Source organism: Eschrichtius robustus, chromosome 10 (genome assembly GCF_028021215.1).
Source record: "Eschrichtius robustus isolate mEscRob2 chromosome 10, mEscRob2.pri, whole genome shotgun sequence".
In the NCBI taxonomy this organism is placed as follows: domain Eukaryota; kingdom Metazoa; phylum Chordata; class Mammalia; order Artiodactyla; family Eschrichtiidae; genus Eschrichtius; species Eschrichtius robustus.
This window is the reverse complement of record NC_090833.1, coordinates 32,240,001-32,261,670: the sequence shown is the minus strand read 5'-3', so window position 1 is coordinate 32,261,670 and position 21,670 is coordinate 32,240,001. Positions and strand designations below refer to the sequence as shown.

At 34.9% G+C, this 21,670-nt stretch overlaps 1 protein-coding gene across 7 annotated transcripts in view; it reads left to right on the top strand.

Moving 5' to 3' along the window:
• The window catches only part of STX17 (syntaxin 17), a 101,619-nt gene that overhangs the window by 5,378 nt on the left and 74,571 nt on the right, over positions 1 to 21,670 (top strand). For 6 of the 7 annotated variants that reach the window (XM_068552540.1, XM_068552545.1, XM_068552541.1 and 3 more), the window contains exons 2-3: positions 3,561 to 3,746; positions 16,661 to 16,726. In XM_068552540.1, coding sequence (XP_068408641.1) covers positions 3,588 to 3,746; positions 16,661 to 16,726 — 225 coding nt within the window. In that variant the 5' untranslated portion in view covers positions 3,561 to 3,587. The remainder of the gene's footprint in view (positions 1 to 3,560; positions 3,747 to 16,660; positions 16,727 to 21,670) is intronic. The other variant, XM_068552546.1, reaches the window with a different exon arrangement.

The following is a 21,670-nucleotide window of genomic DNA, read 5'->3' as shown; positions in this document are numbered from 1 at the left end:
TTTGTCTTTCTTTGGCTTATTTCACTTAGCATAATACCCTCTAGGTCCATCCATGTTGCAAATGGCAAGATTTCATTCTTGTTTATGGCTGAGTAATAGTCCATTGTGTGTGTGTGTGTGTGTGTGTGTGTATATGTATATGTATCACATCTTCTTTAGCCATTCATCTATCTTTGAGCACTTAATGGTTGCTTCCATATCTTGCTAATGTGAATAATGCTCTATGAACATAGGGGTGTATATATCTTTTCTGTTAGTGTTTTCATTTTCTTCAGATAAATACCTAGAATTGGTGGATCATATGATAGTTCTGTTTTTAATTTTTTGAGGAACCTCCATACTGTTTTCCATAGTCGTTGCACCAGTTTACATTCCCACCACATGCATGTGGGTTCCCTTTTCTCCACATCCTTGCCAACAACCAACACTTGAAATTTCTTGTCTTTTTGATGATAGCCATTCTGACAGGTGTGAGGTGATAGCTCATTGTGGTTTTGATTTGCATTTTCCTGATGATTAGAGATGTTGATCATCTTTTCATGTGTCTGTTTCCCATCTGTATGTCTTTCCTGGAAAAATGTCTGTTCAGATCCTCTACCCAGTTTTTGATTGGATTGTTTATTTTTTTGATATTGAGTTGTGTGAATTCTTTGTATATTTTGGATAGTAATGCCTTATCAGATATATCATTTCCAAATATCTTTTCTCATTTAGTAGGTTACGTTTTTGTTTTGTTGATGGGTTCCTTCACTGAGAAAGCTTTTTATTTTGATGTAGCCCTATTTCTTTGTTTGCTTTTGTTGCCCTTGCCTGAGGAGACATCCAAAAACATATTGCTAAGACCAGTGTCAAAGAGTATACTGCCTATGTTTTCTTCTAGGAGTTTTATGGCTTCGGGTCTCACGGTTAAGTCTTTAATCCAGATAAATGGACATTTTGATATGTTGCTAGTGGGAATGTAAATAGGCACAGCCTTTTTTGGGACATTTAGTATCAGAAGCCTTAAAAAATGTGTGTATCTATTAATTCTATTTCCAGGTATTTAAAGAAATAATCATAGATGGTAGTATGGATTTGTGTGAAAGAAGAGTAATTACACTGTGGTTTAGTTTATAATAGTGGAAAATTGGAAACATCCTGAGTGGCCAACATTAGATGATTAAATTATCGAACATCTGTACAATGTGATACCGTGCTGCTATAAAAAATACATTATAGAAAAATAATAATTTACATGGAGACATTTTTATTATATTTGATCAGGTTATTCAAAATAAATCTTTTATTCTTTTATTCACTGCTTCCTTTATTCACCCAGTAACAGTATACTTTATTATATTTTTTTGCTCCTTGCCATTCCTTTCCTTTGGGTTTATTTTCTTTTTTGTTAAAGCATGCCTTTTAGTAGTTCTTTTAATGAAGGGCTTGGTAATAAACTCAGTCTTTGTATGTCTGAAAATGATTATTTTACCTTCACTTCTGGATAATAATTAACCTGGGTATATACCAACTCAGCACTTTGAAGATATTCCTATCTTTTGATATGTTGCTTTGATGAAAAGTTTACTGCTTTTGTTGTTTTAGTTTATCTGTCTTTTATCTCTGGTTTGCTTTTTAAGATGTTTTTTCTTTGTCCTTAATGTTCTGAAATTTCCCTTCCATGTGTTTAGGTAAATTTGTTTTTTATTTATGCTACTTAATGTTTATGTGCATTTTCAGTTTGAGGTTTTACATCTTAATTCTCAGCATATTCTCTTTGAATAGTGACTTTTTGCCACTTTATTTATTCTTTCCTTATGGGACTCCTACTTGTTTTTGAGCTTGTCATTTTACCCTTAATGTTGCTTATCTTCTTTTTATGTGTCCTTATTCCTCTGTGTTCATACTGATAGCTTCCAATCAATAATTGTCTTTTCAGTAAACAAAATTTACTGTTTAATGCATCTTTGGAGGTTTTTATTTGTAGAATTTTTACTTGGTTTATTTTCAGATTGGCTTGTTACTGTTTCATAATATTATCTAATTTTTTTAAGATTCTGTTTCTTTCTTTATATCTTTATCTTAAAATGTACCTATTTTAATTTTATTTTTAGGTTACTTTATTATCTCTAGTCCCTTAGCTGTAAAATTTCCCATTTTGTTGGGGCTGTGGACCAATCTTTTGGCAGTGAACTTCCCCATGCATCTCTAATTCCCACTAAGTACTGTAGCTGTTAGACTCTTTATTTTTGGTGTCTGGAGATTTTCCTTTTTTGCTTTCAAGCTTAGATTAACTGTAAAGACCAAGTTACTGGTAGATGAGAGAATCTGTATAACCAACACTTCAAGATTTTCAGTTGTGAAAGAGAGAAACAACATTATTTAGAATAATAGTTCTTAATGATTCTGGAGTGATAGAGCTTTTTGATAATTTCATGAAAGCAATGGACTCTGTCTTCTGAAATAATTCAAAAATATATTCATAATTTTTTGTAAACATTCAGGAACTCCTCAAGTCCCAAACCCCTACCTCTATGGACCCCAGTCTAAGATACCATAACCCAATGGAATTAACAGAGTCAACTCATTTATTTTTAATATGGGAGAGGTTATGGCTAATTAGGTGGCATGAAAACATGATGTACAACAGTGGTTTTCAAGCTTGCTTAAGCAGTGGAGCCCTTTATTTACAGAAAATCTAATAAGTTCAAATTTATGAAATAGATATAAGTAAATTTTCTCCAGCTGAAGCAGGTGTGGGGTCCTGGAGCCTGTCCACTTGACAACCTTTACCATCACCTACCCTGACCCCAAAGACGTAACCCTGGACTCTCTGGAACACTGCTAAAAAAAAAAAAACTACTGGTGAATTAGAAAGAACATTTGATCGCACTCTCAGGAATACTGGGTTCTTATTCCAGCTCTGTCACTGGTTACTTGTACTGATTGTAGACAATGATAATCACTTTGTAAGAAAGGGAAGACGCAATTTAAAGGACATCAATGAGAAGAGTTGCATTTTATAATATATTTGAAGTATATAATTACATATGTTATATTAGAAATGGAGTTTTTACAGCAGAAATGTTAAGAATGAAATTTTTTCTTCCAATTTTGCCATTTGACACCTTTTTAGAAAACATTATTCACTGTCCAAGGTACATTGGGAGATAAAGACTTGAACAGTATACTTCTGGTTTTTTGAAAAAAGTTATTTAAATATATGCATACATATATATATCCTTATATTAAAAAGACCTGGAAAGACATGCATCAAAATGGAAGTAGGGGGGCGGGAGGGGGAAAAATGGAAAGAGTAGTTAACTATAGGTGAGGAGATGATTGTTGATTTTATTTTATTCTCTTTTTCCTATTTTCTAATCATTCTAAAGTGAATGTACATTACCTTTGTAGAGAGAAAAAGATTTTAAAATAAAAGTTTTGTTTAAAAAACCAGTCACTGAAGTTCAGCATTAAGTTGAGTATGTATTTAGAATATATTATAAAATTCCCTAATTGTTGGCTTTTAAAAATAATGGAAATTGATTTTTAAAATTCTTAAATAAATATTTCCCTTTTAGGTTTTTCTACATGAGTGGAGAAGGTAGATGTTGCAAGTAGAAGAGATACAACATTTTTTTAGGATGTCTGAAGATGAAGAAAAAGTGAAATTACGCCGTCTTGAACCAGCTATTCAGAAATTTACTAAGATAGTAATCCCAACAGACCTGGAGAGGTTAAGAAAGCACCAGATAAATATTGAGAAGGTGAGTTTTTTTATTTCTTTCTTTTTTTCCATTTTTTTCTTTTTTTACCACAAGAAACAGTTACATATTCTGATTTATATTTGTTGTGCATTTCACCTGCATTGAGACTATTAGATAAGAGTCTTCGCTAAAACATCTAGCTCCTGTCGATTTAAAAACATTATTCATTTTTTCATCTGGGTTTTCTGTTCTACAAATACCCCTCTCACATTATTCCTTTTTTAGGAAGGGATATAAGAATAGAATCAATGCCTTTTTAGTTATACACAGTGATGAATTGAGCAGTTAATAATTAAAATACAAACTGTTTGATAGTTGACTATAATGTGAAGGTGGTAGACTTCGGCTAAAGGGCTTCCCTTAATTTCATTCACCCCATGGCAAGTTTTCTGAACTGTGAGTGTGTGTTCCTGTCCTTTCAGGTGCAAGTAGATTAAAGAGGTAAAATCACTGTTTGATATGAGGGAGTTTCCCAACTTCACTGCTTCCCTTTGAGGAAAGCCCAAAGTTGAGAAATATTAGCTAGAGGTCAGTTTAAGAGATAGACAGAAGGAAGAACCAGTTTCAGGGACTGTGGTGGTTTCATAGAACCTGGTCTGGCTAGGGTCTGATGGAGTGGTTGTGGCATTTATGGGAACGTCAAGTTTACTGAGTACTGAGCATTGATTTGGCAGGTTACCTTGTCTTATTTGCTGTGGGATAGGTCAGTGGTATTTGATCCTTCAGAAGAACCTCCCCCAGTATAAATTTTAAGCTGTGTGGCCCTCCATTAATTTTTCTTGGGGGGCGGGGGGAGGGTGGAAGTGGTCATTAAGCCTTTGAGTATAAATAATATTTAACACCCTCAACTGCATACCTTATACAAGTAAGAAGAGTGTCAACTTTTTCTCTCATAGATACCAGCTGTCTTCCTAGTACTTAAGTCTTTTGTAACAGTATAGAAAATAAGTGCCAAGAAAAATAAGATGAAAATTTCAATGCAAATATGAATAGAATTCAAGATTAATATTTAGTCATCTGTTAACTTCTTTCTTCTTTATCCATAAGCAATAAGTGCTATGACTTTTAAGGATGGAGGAGTTGTCTGCTAAACTGGTTATTCTTGTCATGAGCAGAAACAAAGTGTTCCATGCTTTGATTAATAAGGAGGGCTTGTTCTTTTAGCACTGTAACAGTATAGAAATGGAGTTGTTTACTTCAGATTGATCATACCTGTGTTTGATAATGTGTGTGTCAAAGTCCTGAGCTTATGTTGAAGTGCTCAGTTACAAAGATGGTAAGAATTTGGCAAGTGAATTGATTCTGAAAGGAATAAATAGGTGGACTGTGGTCTATTAAGACTGTTTCTTTTATTGTCCTATTTTACCTTTGGCATTTTCCCTTTGGCAAATTTCCCTTTCCTTGTATTTATTCTATATGAATGTGCTTGCTTTCATTACCCTCAGATCCTAGCCACATGTACCACCCAGTCATCAATGGAAAGGCCAGAACCCTGGGAGAAAGTTGTGGGGATAGAAACAGGTCTATTACTGATTTAATTAGCTGCGTCAGAATTCAGAAGAAGATTATTCCAGAGTTATATAGATCTTTTTCTGCCGGAACATTTTTCCTTCAGCATTTTCTGAAATTTTTACTTATTAAAATTTTAGACAATATCTGAATAATTATAATTTACAATACAGGTGATGCTGTCTGAAGCTAAGCAGTTAAACTCATACTGAGCTATGTTTTATTCCATAATCTTGATCATTCTATCTCTTGGTTTTCTAGTTTAGTTATGAAAGTAATTTTTTTATCTATGTAAGATTGAATAGCATATTTTAATAGATAGTTTATGGCAATATAAAAACATTTAAAAGCCACAGTGTTCACTGTGGACAAAAGAGTTAAGAACTAAGTTTAGACTCTAGGTGTCTAACAGTGCCTCATTTTCAAAAAGGCATGTTTTTCCTGGGGGAAGGGTGTAGAAAGATAAAATATTTATTATGTTAGCCATCAGTCATCCAATATGAATTTAAAAGAAGAAAGGCAGACTGAAGGGAAATTGAAAGTAAGCCTTAGTGGAGTGATTCTGCAACATCTGAAAACAATGAGAGTAGTGTGCTGTGGACACCTGGGACTATATTCCATAGGTCCTTCAGCATTACGTTTTATTACACATGATAGACTTGATTAGAATGTAATCCTGAAATTTGAAGTGTTAGCATTCAGCTTTCTTGGCTAATGTAAAATAGACTTAAGCATAGTTAATAGGAACAGTATCATAAGCTTGGAACATAATTTTCTTTGTTTCATTTTATAGGGCTTTGGGGGAAAACTTACTGTGTAACATGTACTGTATTAGTTAGTATACGGTTAAAATGCAAGTGGCAGAAAACCTAAAAATAGCTTATTAGATGAGATAGAGGTTTTTTGGTTTTGCTTTCATTTTTAATCTCTCATAGTTTTGGAGGTGGTCTAGGGCTCCAGTGGCAGCTCAACAGTCATTAAAGACTCAGGCTGTTTTTATCTTGCTTTCCAATCCTCAACTTGTTTCTGTCTTACATGTAAAACAGCAGCTCCAGCTCTAGCTATCGCATCCACATTCCAACTAAGATGAAAGAACCAGAATCCTATTTTTTCTGAATATGTTCTTTTTTCTCCCAATTCTCTCTTTTTTTTCTTTTAAAGAGAATCCTCCTGTTCTTGTTTTATGGATGCAGTATCATACAGTCTCTTTATGGTGGTATTATTATTATATTTTTTAAAGTTTTCTTCTGTTTCCTTTTCTGTGTTTCCTTCCTTCCTTCCTCCCCCCCTTCCTTCTTCCCTCTTCTTTCTTTCCCCCTTCCTTCCTTCCTCCCTCCCTCCCTCCCTCCCTCCCTCTCTTCCTTCCTTCCCCTTCTTTCCTCCTTCCTTCTCTTCTCTTTTTTCCTTTTCTTAAATGTATTCTTCTCTCTCTTTCCCTCTCTCCTTTTCTTCCTCCCTCCTCCCTCCCTTTCTTCCTCACCTCCCTCCCTCCCTCCCTCCCTCTCTTCCTTCCTTCCCCTTCTTTCCTCCTTCCTTCTCTTCTCTTTTTTCCTTTTCTTAAATGTATTCTTCTCTCTCTTTCCCTCTCTCCTTTTCTTCCTCCCTCCTCCCTCCCTTTCTTCCTCCCCTCCTTCCTTCCTTTCTTTGTGTCAGTCTACAGTATTTTAGGCTTTCCTTGGCTAGCTGTCGATATTTAAGAGTGCTAATTGGAAGGGGTGTGTGTGTGTGTGTGTGTGAGAGAGAGAGAGAGAGAGAGAGAGAGAGAGAGTGGGTAGCAGAGAGAGAGAGAGAGGGAGAATGGGTAGCAGGGCAGTAGTAGGGACCTTATTACCTGGAGAGGTGAACAGAGGAGGATCTATTTTGATGGGCAACCACCATATACTCCCCTGGAGTGTTGTCTTCTGTGATGATAGAGGCAGTCCAGTTGCTTGGGCCTATGGAGAGGACATCTGATAGACTACCTATTCCTTACATAAACTTTCAACTAATCCTTCTGTTTTTAACCCCACCATACACATCCTCCTGGTTACCTGGTAGCTGGTACCTCTGGTTACTGAGTCTTTCTGGAGTAGTGCTGTGCATTGGTTTGCTTCTCACTGCTTTTCTCCCCCACCATCCACCCCTTCTGCATGCAGCCCTAGGTTTCAGCTTTCTCTGCTCTGCTAAGTTCAGCTGCAACATGTCCATAGTCTTTCCAGCTTCCAAAATTTTGTTAAAATTTCTTGTCCATTGATATCTTCTGTTGTATTCTCATTATTCTTGTGAATTTATACCTTTTAAAGTTCTTTACTGTCATTTTAGTTGAATTTTGGAAAAGAACAGAGATGAATGTTTGTGTTCAGTCTGCCAGGTTTAATGAGAAGGGAAGTTATTACAGGATATAAATATATGTTAGCTTTTCATAAGTGTTGGTGTTTGCTGTTTCTTATATTGTTAGCATTGAAAATTATGTAAAAAATTAGTTTTCTAATCTGCAAGAAGTTTACAGTCCAGTTAAGGAAATAAGATAGGATATGATGGGGCAACATATAATTAGGTGTGAAAATGAGTGTTCAGGACTGTTCAGGCAGTATGAAGCCTGAACTATGTGGTACAAAATCAGATATAAGCAGCCTTATTGATTTGTTATTTATTGATTTGGTTTCATTTATTTGTTTTCTTAACTTGTGGTTACAACAAAAACCTTTCCCATTTCTCTTTTTAGTCTGAGAATGTTTATTTCAATCTTACAATCACATTTTCCCCCTCATTCTTTTTTTCTGATAGACTCCTGATTCAGTTTGCTTTCTCCTGTGTTACAGGATAGGAAAGCCTCAGCACAGGTGGTGAATGATAATGGGTCTAATGGTGGTATTTCCATTGTTGTCAGTGTTTGGTTAGCAACGAACAAGAGACATATCCTGTAGTTCTGGCTAATGAGACTTGAGGGAAAGCCTGTTTGGGATATGGAACTTCTGGAAAAGACTTTCCTACAGTTACAAAGATATACATGGGAGGAAACAGTCCTACTGGTCTTAATGTCTGCCTGTTGTGTCTGGAACTATAGCCAAGAGGGGACAAGTCTGAAAATGAAACTCTCTGTTGAAGGTAGTAAAGCAGATAGAACTTGGGTGCTTGACAACCTTGTAAGCTTCTGAACTAAACTACCCTTGAATTTATCATCCCGCTTCTAGGGTGCTGCTTATGTGAGATAATAAATATCTTTATTATTAAAGCCATTTTTTTAACTTTGAGTTTTCGGTTATTTGCAACCAAAAGCATCCTAATTGCTTCAAGTCATAGCACTGCTTTAACCTATCTCTGTAGTGTTGCTGTGCAAATAGACAATACAAAAAATGACATTTTGTAAAAACTGCATTTTAGAAATGTTTGTCAGTGGTCCCAACTTAACTAAATTTTAAGGGGTTATTTCATGTAATTTTCCCCCCCCAAACATATTAAATCATTTAAAGTTTTTTCTCCTCTCCAAGTGTTTGGAATAATAGCCTTTAATAGTGTAACCTAATTTAGGTTTAACATTGTGTAGCAAGCATAGAAAGTCTGACCTATTTTATTCCTTATTTTTCTTAGAATTTTATTATTATAAGACATAAGGTCATCTATTCAGTCTTCATCCAAGACACTAATCTCTTCTACAACTTACTTGACAAGTGAGCAAATAATAATAATAGTAACGATGGTAGCTGTTGTGTTTATCTGTTGAGTGCTGTGTAAGGTTTTTATATATATCATTTAATCCTCACAACATCCCTATGGGTTACCCTTATTATTGTCTTCCTTTTTTAGGTGGGGAAGCAGACTTGGAGTGGTTAAATTACTTTCTTGAGATCACTATGCTGCTAAATATATTAATCTTCTAATGTTGTGCTTGAAACATAGTGTGTTCTAAGTTTGTTCTTACTCTTTCTTGGTTTTCATTTTCCTCTTAGTCATGTTTATTGCAGACAGTTCTATTTTATGATCATTTTCCTCAATGAAGAAGGAAGATGTAAAAAAAAAAAATAGAGTTGAATACTTTGGCTTTCCTACATCTATTAGCAACATCCACTCCATTTGTTCACCTTTCAAACTTTGTTTTTTTGTTCAGATCCCAACTTAGTAATGTTCTATGGAACATGCCCTGGTTGATTCCATCCTGGGTCAGATATAAATGCACCATCCTCACACAGCACTCTGCAGTAGACCTTAAGGTTCACCACCCCATGAGTGATTTTTAGAGAGTTGTAAAGGTAACATTAAAATCTTTCTCATAGAGTTATTCTGAGGATTGAGATATTATGTGAAGAACCCTTGAATGCAAGGTTGATACTTGGAAATGAGTTACTTTTAAGTAAGTTATCATTCCCGGGCAGTCAACATTGGTGCTGTCAGTTAATTGTTTGTAATCATTAGGAGATTCACAGCATTCCTGAGACCCTTTGTGTTTGTTTTGGGTTTTATATTTTTTATACATGGTAGGCACAGTAAGGTGCCTTACATTAGCTACACTATAAGGTAGATATTATTATTCATCTTCATTACATGAGTAATCCTAAGTTTATGGCTTATAATCATTGGGCCATCTATTAATATTATGTAGCTTTACTTTTAGAGTCTTTGATATTTTCTCTTTTGTTGAGTTTAATAAAGTAAATTTATTTGAATTGAATACTTACACTTTTTATCATCTACAATACTGATTGTTATCCCACCTGATTAATCCCCCACAAAACCATCATCTTCCCTACGAAAAGTCCTGATCATTCTGATCACTGAGGTACCCTCTGATACCTGGCAGAAGGAGCATTCCTCTACTTTTCCTGCTTCTTTTCTCATCACTCTTCCCATCATACATTATACCACAAACACATTGATCTTACTTCAGTCCTTTGGATTCCACATGTGACATTGATCTTACTTCAGTCCTTTGGATTCCACATGTGACTTTACACCTCAGAGCATTCCCAGGTCTTTTTCTCTCCAATTGAAACCTCTTTTTTCCCTACTATGCTTTGTAACTTCAAATAAATCTTTTAGGTGTCAGCATAAAGTTTAAATTAAAGTGCTTTTATACCTTAAACTCCTAAATTCTGAACATTCTCTATGTTATATCATCATCAGATTCCCTGAACCTCTAGTGAATAACATTATATAATTTTAGAAAATTATTTTTAATAATTATGAGTAGCTTTCATGATTTTATACTCTAAGCAATATGAAGCAGAATTATTATTGTTATTCAATTTTGAATCAAAATATTCTGGAAGATGAAATGGCATAAAATGTGAGGCTACAAATATATAAAGTTGACTAAATAAATGGTGGGGTGTTCTAGAGAGAACTTTTAGTCCAGGAACCACTCTTAAAATATTTGTTCTCTTTGCCCAGCAGGCAAAGCAAAACTGAGACCTGGGTGTCACTGCCAAAGAGCACAAAGGGATGAATGTTGGAAGCCTGAAAACACCTGTGCAGAGGCGTTCATTGCACCATGGTGTGGGTTTATAATCAGGGTTCTCCAAAAAGATAAAATAGAAGAGTGGGTAAAAGGAGACAACGTATTCACCAGGATGAGAATGGTGAACACGGCTTTTGTCTCACCAGGTTAAGAATGTGCTTTCGTTTCATGGGAAAGTCTAGGGGAAAGGCTGTTTCTGTGAATATTGGATTCTCTGCTTATGCCTGTGCCAGAGGAGAACCATGGCGCCACTGGTAGACCATGGGGCCATAACATATCAATGAAGAACAACATGAATGCATGTAGTGAGACAATACATCTTTCTGAAATGACTGAAAAACAGTATCTATGAATTTTTTCTGTAGTTGTTTTTCCTCTTTCTTCATCCTGTTTATTCATAGCAATTAAAGGTATTTATCAGAAGTTGCAGTATCCAGTGGAGGAAAGAGCAGAATCCAATGTACTTTGGGGATGTCATTCTGAGTTCCATCTGCCTTGAAATGTTGGGGCAGAGTTTAATGGCCTGGAAGCCACTCAAGAGCAAGTAGTGCTGAGACAAATCCTTCTGCCCACTCTGTGAAGATAAAGGAAAAGTATAAATCCAACATCATCTAGAAAATATTTCCTTGCAAAGCTGCCATTACCTTTAAAAACCCTTTAGAGAGAAGCCCTAAGGAGAAGCCCTTGGCAAAGACAAGCTGTTTTACCCAGTCTCTTGACAGATAATCTCCCCGTCATTGCTCTTCAGTCTCTTTGAATCTAGTCTTTGATATTTTCTTTGTAGACAATCATGTGAAGACAAACTGTTTTATTTCTTCCTTTCCAGTCTTTGCCTGTCTGCCCACTTCCTTTCTTCCTTCCTCTCCTTCTTACTTTCTTTCTTTCCTCTCTTTCTTCTGTTTCCTCTCTTTCCCTTCCCCTTCTCCCTCCCTTCCTTCCCTCCTTCCCTCCTTCCCTCCTTCCCTTCTTCCCTTTCTCCCCTCACTTCCTTTCTTACCTTATTGTGCTGACTAGGGCCTCCAATGCAATATTGAATAGGAATGGCAAGATCAGACATCCTTACCTTGTTCCCAATATTAGGGAATGGTCTTTCACCACTAAGCATGATGTTGACTGTAGGGTTTTTGTAGATACCTCTAATGTTAACTTTTTTAAGTTTGCTGAGAATTTTTATAATGAACAGATGTTTATCAAATGGTTGTCTTTAAATCTACCATCTTGCTCTTTTTGTCTGTTTGTCCCATCTCTTCTTTGTCCCCTTTTTTCATCTTTTACTCCCTTTTGGATTAATTGCATATTTTTTAAGATTCCATTTTTTCTTTTGTTGGCTTATTAATTATACCTCTTTGTTTTTTTATTTTTATTTTTAATGGTCGCTTTACAGTTGAGAGTATTCATCTTTAACTTATGACAGTCTACCTTCAAGTAATGTGTTTTCATATATACATATATATACATACATATACATACATATACATACATATATATATATATATATATATATATATATATATATATATATATATATCACTTCACGTATATTATAAGAACCTTGGACTTCCCTGGTGGCGCAGTGGTTAAGAATCTGCCTGCCAATGCAGGGGACACGGGTTCGAGCCCTGGTCTGGGAAGATCCCACATGCTGCGGAGCAGCTAAACCCATGCGCCACAACTACTGAGCCTATGCTCTACAGCCTGTGAGCCACAACTACTGAGCTCACGTGCCACAGCTACTGAAGCCCACATGCCTGGAGCCCATGCTCCGCAACAAGAGAAGCCATCGCAGTGAGAAGCCTGCGCACTGCAAAGAAGAGTAGCCCCCGCTCACCTCAACTAGAGAAAGCCCGCATGCAGCAACAAAGACCTAATGCAGTCATAAATAAATAAATAAATAAATGAATGAATGAATGACCTTATAACAGTACACTTCGATTTCCTCTCTCAGGGTTTTGTAGTATTATTGTAATATATTTTACTTTTATGTAATATTGTTATTTTTGTTTTAAGCAGTGTCATCTTTCAAAGAGATTTTTAAAATAATAAAAAGTATATTTTATATTTATATATTTACCATTTTTCAGTGCTGTCACTTTTTTGTAGACAAAAAACTTTTTTGTAGTCCCATCAACCTGAAGGACTTCCTTTAACATTTCTTGTAGTACAGGTTTGCTGGTAATGAATTCTGCTTGCTTTTTTGTGTTTGAAAAAGAAATGTTTATTTTGCCTTCACTTTTAAAAAATACTTTCCCTGTGTATATAATTCTAGGTTGAGTTTTAGATTGTTTCAGTACTTTCAAGATGTTGCTCTGGTGTTTTCTGGCTTGCATTGTTTCTCACAAGAAGTCTTCTGTCATTCTTATCTGTGTTGCTCTGTACTTCACATATCTTTTTTTCCTCTTTCTGTTTTTAAGATTTTTCTATCACTTATTGTAAGTAGTTTTATTATGATGTGCATTAGTTTAGTTTTGTTCATTTTTCTTACTTATGGTATTCCTTGAGTTTCTTGGATCTGTGGGTTTATAATTTTTACCAGATTTGGAAAAGCTTTGGCCACTCATTTTTCTTTTTTTTCTTCCTTACTGGGATATAACTGACATACAGCACTGTGTAAGTTTAAGGTGTACAATATAATGATTTGACTTACATACATCATGAAATGATTATCACAATAAAATAGTGAAGGTCCATCATCTCATATAGATACAAAATAAAAGAAAAACATTTTTTTCTCTTGTCATGAGATTTAAATTAGGATTTACTTTCTTAACAACTTTCATATATAACATACAGCAGTGTTAATTATATATATTAATCATGGCATACATTACATCCCTAGTACTTATTTATCTTATGACTGGAAGTTTGCACCTTTTGACCATAAACTGTATGGTTCCTTCTTTATATCTTTAGTTGTGGAAAATCTCTTCTGCTAGTCTTTAAGTCATTCTCATCCATAATTGCTCTGAAATTAGTTGTAATTTCGGTGCACCTATGGGAGGAGGTGAGCTCAGGGTCTTCCTCCTCCACCATCTCAGTCACTGTCTCATTAGTTTTTCAAAATTTTTTTCTCTCCTTCAAGGAGCCCAATTGCATACATAAAATGTTGCTTTCAGTTGGCCTGCAACTCATTGATACTCTATTCATTTATTGTCCATCTTTTTTTCTCTCTGTGTTTCATTTTGGATTGATTCTACTTTATATCTTTAAATTTACTAGTCTTTTCTTTGCATTGTCTTAGCTTCAATTAAACCCATCCATTGCATTTTTCATTTCAGATACCTTTTTTAATTTTAGGAATTGAATTTTTAAAAATATCTTCCATATCTCAATATGCTCATGTTTTCTTCTTTCTTAACAACATGGAATATATCATAATAATTTTTAATATCCTTGTCTATTCCATTATCTCTATCATATCTGAATCTGTTTCTATTGATTGGTTTTTCTCATTGCAGATCATATTTTCCTGCTTTTTTGCGTGCATGTTAATTGTTTATTGGATGCCAGACATTCTGAACTTGTTGGATACTGAATATTTTAAAATTACTTTTGAGTACTGTTGAGCTTTATTTATTCTGAGACACATTTATTTGGGAACAGTTTGATCCTTTTGAGGCTCTTTTAAGCTTGCATAGGATCAGAATAGCCTTTATTCCAGGCCTAATTTTTCCCCATGTAGGACAGTGCTTTGGAGTACTCCACCTGATGTCTAGTGTGTTGAGAGATTTTTCCAGTCTGACTTGTGGTCACATGAACTGTTTCTGGCCTTGTGTGATTTTGGGGAATTAGTCTACCTGGTCTTTTCCAGTGGTTCTTTTTCTGACTTCAGGTTGTTTGCTTATTTGCGTGTGCTGATCTGTACTCAGCTGAAGACTCAAAAGGAAAACCCTGTGGATCTGTGGAGCTCTGTTTCAGTATAGTCCTCTCATTTCAGTTATCTCCTCACATGCAGCTTTTTCCTCTCTGATACTCTGCTCCACGATTCTTGCAACCCTGACCTCTCTGGATTTTCAATTGTTTCCTTAACATTAATTTTTCTTAAAATATCATGACAGATTAGTATTAAGTAATTTTAAAGTGGCTTATTTTCAGACATGTATCTTTGGCTTACATTCTTTTCTTTTTGTTAATATCATAACACTAAAGGAGCATTTATACTGGGTCTGATGGCATCAATTAAATTTTTCTTAGAAGCAAAAGTAGTTTGATAGTGGTTTTAAATTTAGTTGATTGCGTAGTGGTTTTAAGTTTATGTTTGGTAAATATATTCTCAATATAGTCTATTTCTTTATTAATTTTTATTGGAGTATAGTTGCTTTACAATGTTGTGTCAGTTTCTACTGTACAGCAAAGTGAATCAGCTATACGTACACATATATCTGCTCTTTTTTGATTTCCTTCCCATTTAGGTCACCACACAGAGCACTGAGTAGAGTTCCTTGTGCTATACAGTAGATTTTCATTAGTTATCTGTTTTATACATAGTTTCAATAGCATATATATGTCAATCCCAATCTCCCAATTCATCCCACCACCCTCCTTCCCCCTTGGTGTCCATGTTTGTTCTGTACATCTGTGTCTCTATTTCTGCTTTGCAAATAAGATCATCTATACCATTTTTCTAGATTCCACATATATGCATTAATATACAATATTTGTTTTTCTTTTTCTGACTTACTTCACTCTGTAGATGTAGTCTCTAGGTCCATCTACATCTCTACAAATGACCCAATTTCATTCCTTTTTATGGCTGAGTAATATTCCATTGTATATATGTACCACGTGTTCTTTATCCATTCATCTGTTGATGGACATTTAGGTTGCTTCCATGTCCTGGCTATTGTAAATAGTGCTGCAGTGAACATTGGGGTGTATGTGTCTTTTTGAATTATGGTTTTCTCAGGGTATATGCCCAGTAGTGGGATTGCTCGGTCGTATGGTAGTTCTATTTTTAGTTTTTTAAGGAACCTCCATACTGTTCTCCATAGTCTAGTTATTTTTAAGCTTAATGGCTATTGTTTAGTTCTTAGATGATATAAAAAAACAAAAATTCAGGAGTATCAAAAGAGTTTTTTGCTGCATTATTCACTACTAAATTTAAAGAATATGCAGAATAAGGAATATAAAAATACCCTAGAAAAAATTTTAGTGCTCTACTTTTATAATCTGTTTTTCCTTCCATGTGTATATGGGGCATTTCATGTTTCTGTGCTTTCAAAGTAGTGTGTGTGTGTGGGTTATACCAAAAATGTGTTTAATGTCATTATTCACATCTGCTAACATCTTAATTATTTGGGTTTTTTATTTCAACCAAAAATAATATGTGACATTTGGTGTTGTTTATATTTTATACAAGTATTCCGTCATAATGTTATCACATTTTCCTGTCAAATGAAAAATTTTCCATTATCATGCTCATTAAGTTTCTTGGGTGAACTCTGAAAACTAAACATTACCTTGGTAAAAATTAAGACATATATTAAATGTTCATTCTCATTTTTATATACTTTCTAGTCTGCAGTATCCATGTTACTTTTTCTCAAATCACATTTTAGTTTTCAGTACTTGACTCTATCATTAACAGACATTTCAGAGTCTTCATATATAGTAAGAATATCTGATGAATGCTGTTAGTCTTTTCATTTTTCACACTCTTTTACATTCTCATTTTTTTCACCTCCAAAGAGTGTGCATTATAGACAAAATACATAATCTTTTTCAGTAAAATAAAGAGTATTTAGTGATTTTTGTTTGTTTTTACCATTTACCAGAATTTTGTGTGTAATGTTTTTGAAAACTTCCTACTTACTTGTATGGTCTTTGGACAGTTAATTTCCACTACTAAGTCAGTAACTTTTTTAGCTGGTATGTTTAAGTTTGGGTGGGTGAGTGGGGATTTTTGAGGTAAATTGGGAATAATCACTTAGTGATAAAAAAAAAATTCAGTACCTTTCCCCTTTCTTTCGTATAGTATCAGAGGTGCAGAATCTGGGACAAGTTGCATGAAGAGCATATCAATGCAGGACGTACAGTTCAGGTAAGGCTATTTTATTGTTTCAGGTAAATCAGTATGAAAAAGACAGTCTTTTTTTTTCTTTTTTTAATAAATTTATTTATTTATTTATTTATTATTTTTGGCTGTGTTGGGTCTTCGTTTCTGTGCGAGGGCTTTCTCTAGTTGTGGCAAGCAGGGGCCACTCTTCATCACGGTGCGCGGGCATCTCACTATTGCAGCCTCTCTTGTTGTGGAGCACAGGCTCCAGACGCGCAGGCTCAGCAGTTGTGGCTCACGGGCCTGGTTGCTCCGCGGCATGTGGGATCTTCCCAGACCAGGGCTCGAACCCATGTCCCCTGCATTGGCAGGCAGATTCTCAACCACTGCGCCACCAGGGAAGCCCGAAAAAGAGAGTCTTAAGGAGATTTTGCTAAAATAAATACCCTTGTAGCTGAATCCTTTTATATGTATTTGTAACTATTTCCTTAAGGATGCATTTTTAGCAGGAATTATTGAATTAGATGTCATACATATTTTTAAGATTTTGATTCATATCACCAAAATTTTCTCCAGAAATGATATATCAACTTACACTTTCACAATGAATGCATTTTAAAACACTAGTATTACTCATTCCTCAAATTTTTGCTAATTAGTAGGTTAAAATAACACTGCTTTGTCGTTTTAATCTGAATTTTTTCTTTTATTGCTTTGAAGGGTGAAAGTTTTTTATATGCACCTTGGATAGTAATGTTTTTTGTGTGAATTGCCTGTTCATGTCTCTTGCATATATTATATTATGTTGTTGTCTTTTGTCAGAGTTCCTTATAATTTTAAGATATTGGTCTTCTGTGTATAAGATTGTTGTAATAATATAGTGTTGCAAACATTTTTTGCTAGTTATTGGCTTTGTAATAAATTTTAATTATTTTAAATTAATTTTTGAAAGTCATATATTTACATAGTTAACAGCCAAGTAAAATTAAAAGCCTTATAGAACCCTACCCTTCTCCATCTCCACGTCCTACTTTTAGGAAACTACTTTTAATCCTTTTGGCCATTTTCCCTGGTATTTAGCTCTTTATTCCTAAATACCATGTGTAGACTGGTATTTCTTAATTAATCAGGTTTAGGCATAGTCTCTTCTTGCTATAGGAGATGCAGATCTAGCTTTCCACCCTACTCTCCTAATTCCTTTCCCCCTATAATTACATATATTATAATTTCTGGTTAAATTAGTGATCAATATCTCATTATTTTGATTATAAAGGTATTGTTTCTTGCTAAGCCAAATAGTGACATACACTACAGCCTTTTGCTTTTTTTCCTTTAAAATGTCACTTTCACTCTAATGACTTTTTAAATGTCTTTAGTGTTTTTTGTTTTTAACTGAGATATAGTTGATGTACAATATTATATGAGTTATAAGTGTACAACATAGTGATTCACAATTTTTAAAGGTTATACTCCATTTATAGTTATTATAAAATATTGGCTATATTTCGTGTTGTATGTTTATCCTTGTAGCTTATTTATTTTATACATAACAGTTTGTACCTCTTAGTCCCCTACCCCTATCTTGCTCTACCACCGTTCCCTCTCCCTACTGGTAACCATCAGTTTGTTCTCTATATCTGTGAGTCTGTTTCCTTTTTATTATATTCACTAGTTTGTTTTATTTTTTAGATTCTACATATAAGTGATATCATACAGTATTTGTCTTTCTCTGTCTTTTGACTTACTTCACTTATACCCTCTAAGTCTATCCATGTTGTTGCAAATGGCAAAATTTCATTCTTTTTTATGGCTGAGTAGTATTCCAGTGTGTGTTTGTGTGTGTGTGTGTGTGTGTGTGTGTGTCTGTGTATACCACATCTTCTTTATCCATTCATCAGTTGATGGACACTTAGGTTGCTTCCATATCTTGGCTATTGTAAATAATGCTGATATGAACATTGAGGTGCATGTATCTTTCTGACTTAGTGTTTTTGGGTTTTTTTGGACATATACCCAGGAGTGGAATTGCTGGGTAATATGGTAGTTTTATTTTTAGATTTTTGAGAAACGGCTGTACAGTTTTCCACAGTGACCATGCTAGTTTACATTCCCACTAACAGTGTACGAGGGTTCCCTTTTCCCCACATCCTTACCAGCATTTATTTGTGGTCTTTTTGATGATAGCCATCTGGCAGGTGTGAGATGATATCTCATTGTAGTTTTAGTTTGCATTTCTCTGATGATTAACAGTGTTTAGCATTTTTTCATGTGCCTGTTGGCCATCTGTATGTCTTCTTTGGAAAAATGTCTATTTAGGTCTTCTGCCCATTTTTTAATTGAGGTGTTTGGGGGTTTTTTGATGCTGAGTTGTATGAGCTGCTTATCATATTTTGGATATAAACTCCTTATTGGTCCTATCATTAGCAAATATTTTCTCCCATTCAGTAGGTTGTCTTTTCGTTTTGCCAGTGGTTTCTTTTGCTGTGCAAAAGCTTTTAAGTTTAATTAGGTCCCATTTGTTTATTTTTGCTTTTATTTCCTTTTCTTTAGGAGACAGATCCAAAAAAATATTGCTACGATTTATGTCAGAGTGTTCTGCCTGTGTTTTTTTCTAGGAGCTTTATGGTTTCTGGTCTTACATTTAGGTCTTTAATCCATTTTGAGTTTATTTTTGTATATGGTGTTAGAGAATGTTCTGATGTCATTCTTATACATGTAGTTGTCCAGTTTTCCCAGCACCATTTATTGAAGAGGCTGTTTTTCTCCATTGTATATTCTTGCCTCCATTGTTGTAGATTCATTGACCACGAGTGTGTGGGTTTATTTCTGGGCTCTCTGTTCCATTGATCTAAATGTCTGTTTTTGTGCCAGTACCATACTGTTTTGATTACTGTAGCTTTGGAGTATAGCCTGAAGTCAGGGAGCATGATTCCTCCAGCTCTGTTCTTTCTCAAGATTGTTTTGGCTATATGGGGTCTTTTGTGTTTCCATACAAATTTTAAAATTATTTGTTCTAGTACTGCAAAAAATGCCCTTGGTATCTTGATAGGGATTGCGCTGAATCTGTAGATTGCCTTGGGTAGTATGGTCATTTTAACAATATTAACTCTTCCAATCCATGTACGTGGTATATCTTTCCATCTGTTTGTATCATCTTCAATTTCTTTCATTAGTATCTTATAGTTTTCCGAGTACAGATCTTTTACCACCTTAGGTAGGTTTATCCCTAGGTGTTTTATTCTTTTCGAGGCAGTGGTGAGTGGAATTGTTTCCTTAATTTCTCTTTCTGATAGTTTGTTGTTAGTATTTAGAAATGCAACAGATTTCTGTATATTAATTTTGCATCCTGCAACTTTACCAAATTCATTGAGCTCTAGTAGTTTGCTGGTGGCGTGTTTAGGATTTTCTATGTTTAGTATCATGTCACCTGCAAATAGTGACAGTTTTACTTTTTCCTTTTCAGTTTGGATTCCTTTTATTTCTTTTTCTTGTCTGGTTGCTGTGGCTAGGACTTCCAATACTATGTTGAATAAAAGTGCTAAGAGTGAACATCCTTGTCTTGTTCCTGACCTTAGAGGAAATGGTTTCATCTTTTTACTGTTAAGTATGATGTTAGCTGTCCTTTTGCTTCTTTTGGAGTTAATACTTTTCTCACTTTTTTATATTGCCTGGGTTTTTGTGTATTTTTAGTTAATTTTTTTTTAAGTGCTCCACATCTCTGCCACATGCTGTCAATATTTTTCATATGTTCAAATACATCACTTCCATTCTTTATACTAAAGACTCCCTCCTGAAGCCCTTCTTCCTCCAATTCCAATCTGGACTCACTTTCTAGGCTTGTTGCACAGCTGTTGTTCTAGGACTTCCCTCAGCTCCTCTTGTGTTGGGTTCCTGTTTTTCCTGGCTATCATGTCTTCCTTATTTTGGGCTTACTCTATTATTTTGTTGGAACACATCTTTAAGTAGCTCTCAAATAAGTGTACCTTAGAGGTAAATTTTTAATTTATTATGTGTCTGATAAACACCTTTATTCTCCCCTCACATGTGATTGCTACTTTGAGTAGGTATAGAATTCTCTTTCAATATTGAAGGCTTTCTAGGCTTTCTAGTTTAGTGTTGCTCTTAAAAAAGCAGATATCATCTAGTTTCCTTATCTTTGTATAAGACCAATTTTTTTCTCTGTTTGGGAACTTATGTGATCTGTTTATCCTGGTGTTCTGAAGTTTGATAATATGGTGTGCTTTGTGTTGGACCCTTTCAATCTAAAAACTCATCGTTTTAGTTCTGGGAATTTTCTTAAATAATTTATTTGATGATTTATTCCTCTGTGTTTTTTCTTATTCTCTCTTTTTTTTTTTAATTCTTTCATTGCAGGGGTCAGCAAACTATAGCTCACAGGCCACGTCTTGCCTGCTGTCTGCCCCTTTTGTTTATGTACTGTCTTTGGCTGCTTTCATAGTACAACAGCAGAGTTGTTTGGTTGCAACAAGAGACCATATGGCCTGCAAAGCCTAAACTATTTACTGTCTGGCCCTTTGGAGAAAAAGTTTGCTGATCCCTATTCTGTTGGATGGAAGACTCTTGGATTGCTTGTCTAATTTTCTGTTCTATTTTCTAAGAGATTTCCTCAGCCTTATTTTCAATTCTTTCTACTGAATTCTTTATTTCTACTATTACAATATTTATTTTCCAAGAGCTTTTTCTTTTCTTCTTATTTTTCATAGCACTTTATCTTTGGACATAAAAATTTTTCCTGCTTTTCTGAGACACTAAAAAGCTGATTGCTTGTCCCCTGGTGGACTTCACCTAAAGGTGCTTTGGTAGGCTGTCATTTTCCTTGGAGCAACCTCCAAGTGTCAGTATCTAGAGGTTGTTCTGGTTTAGTTTTCTAAAGAAGAATCCTCATTTTCCCCCTTGGGTAAGTAGGCACTTATTTCCTAATTATAGAAGCAGCTTAGATGAAGGCTCCTGTGCTTTCATTGTTCAGTA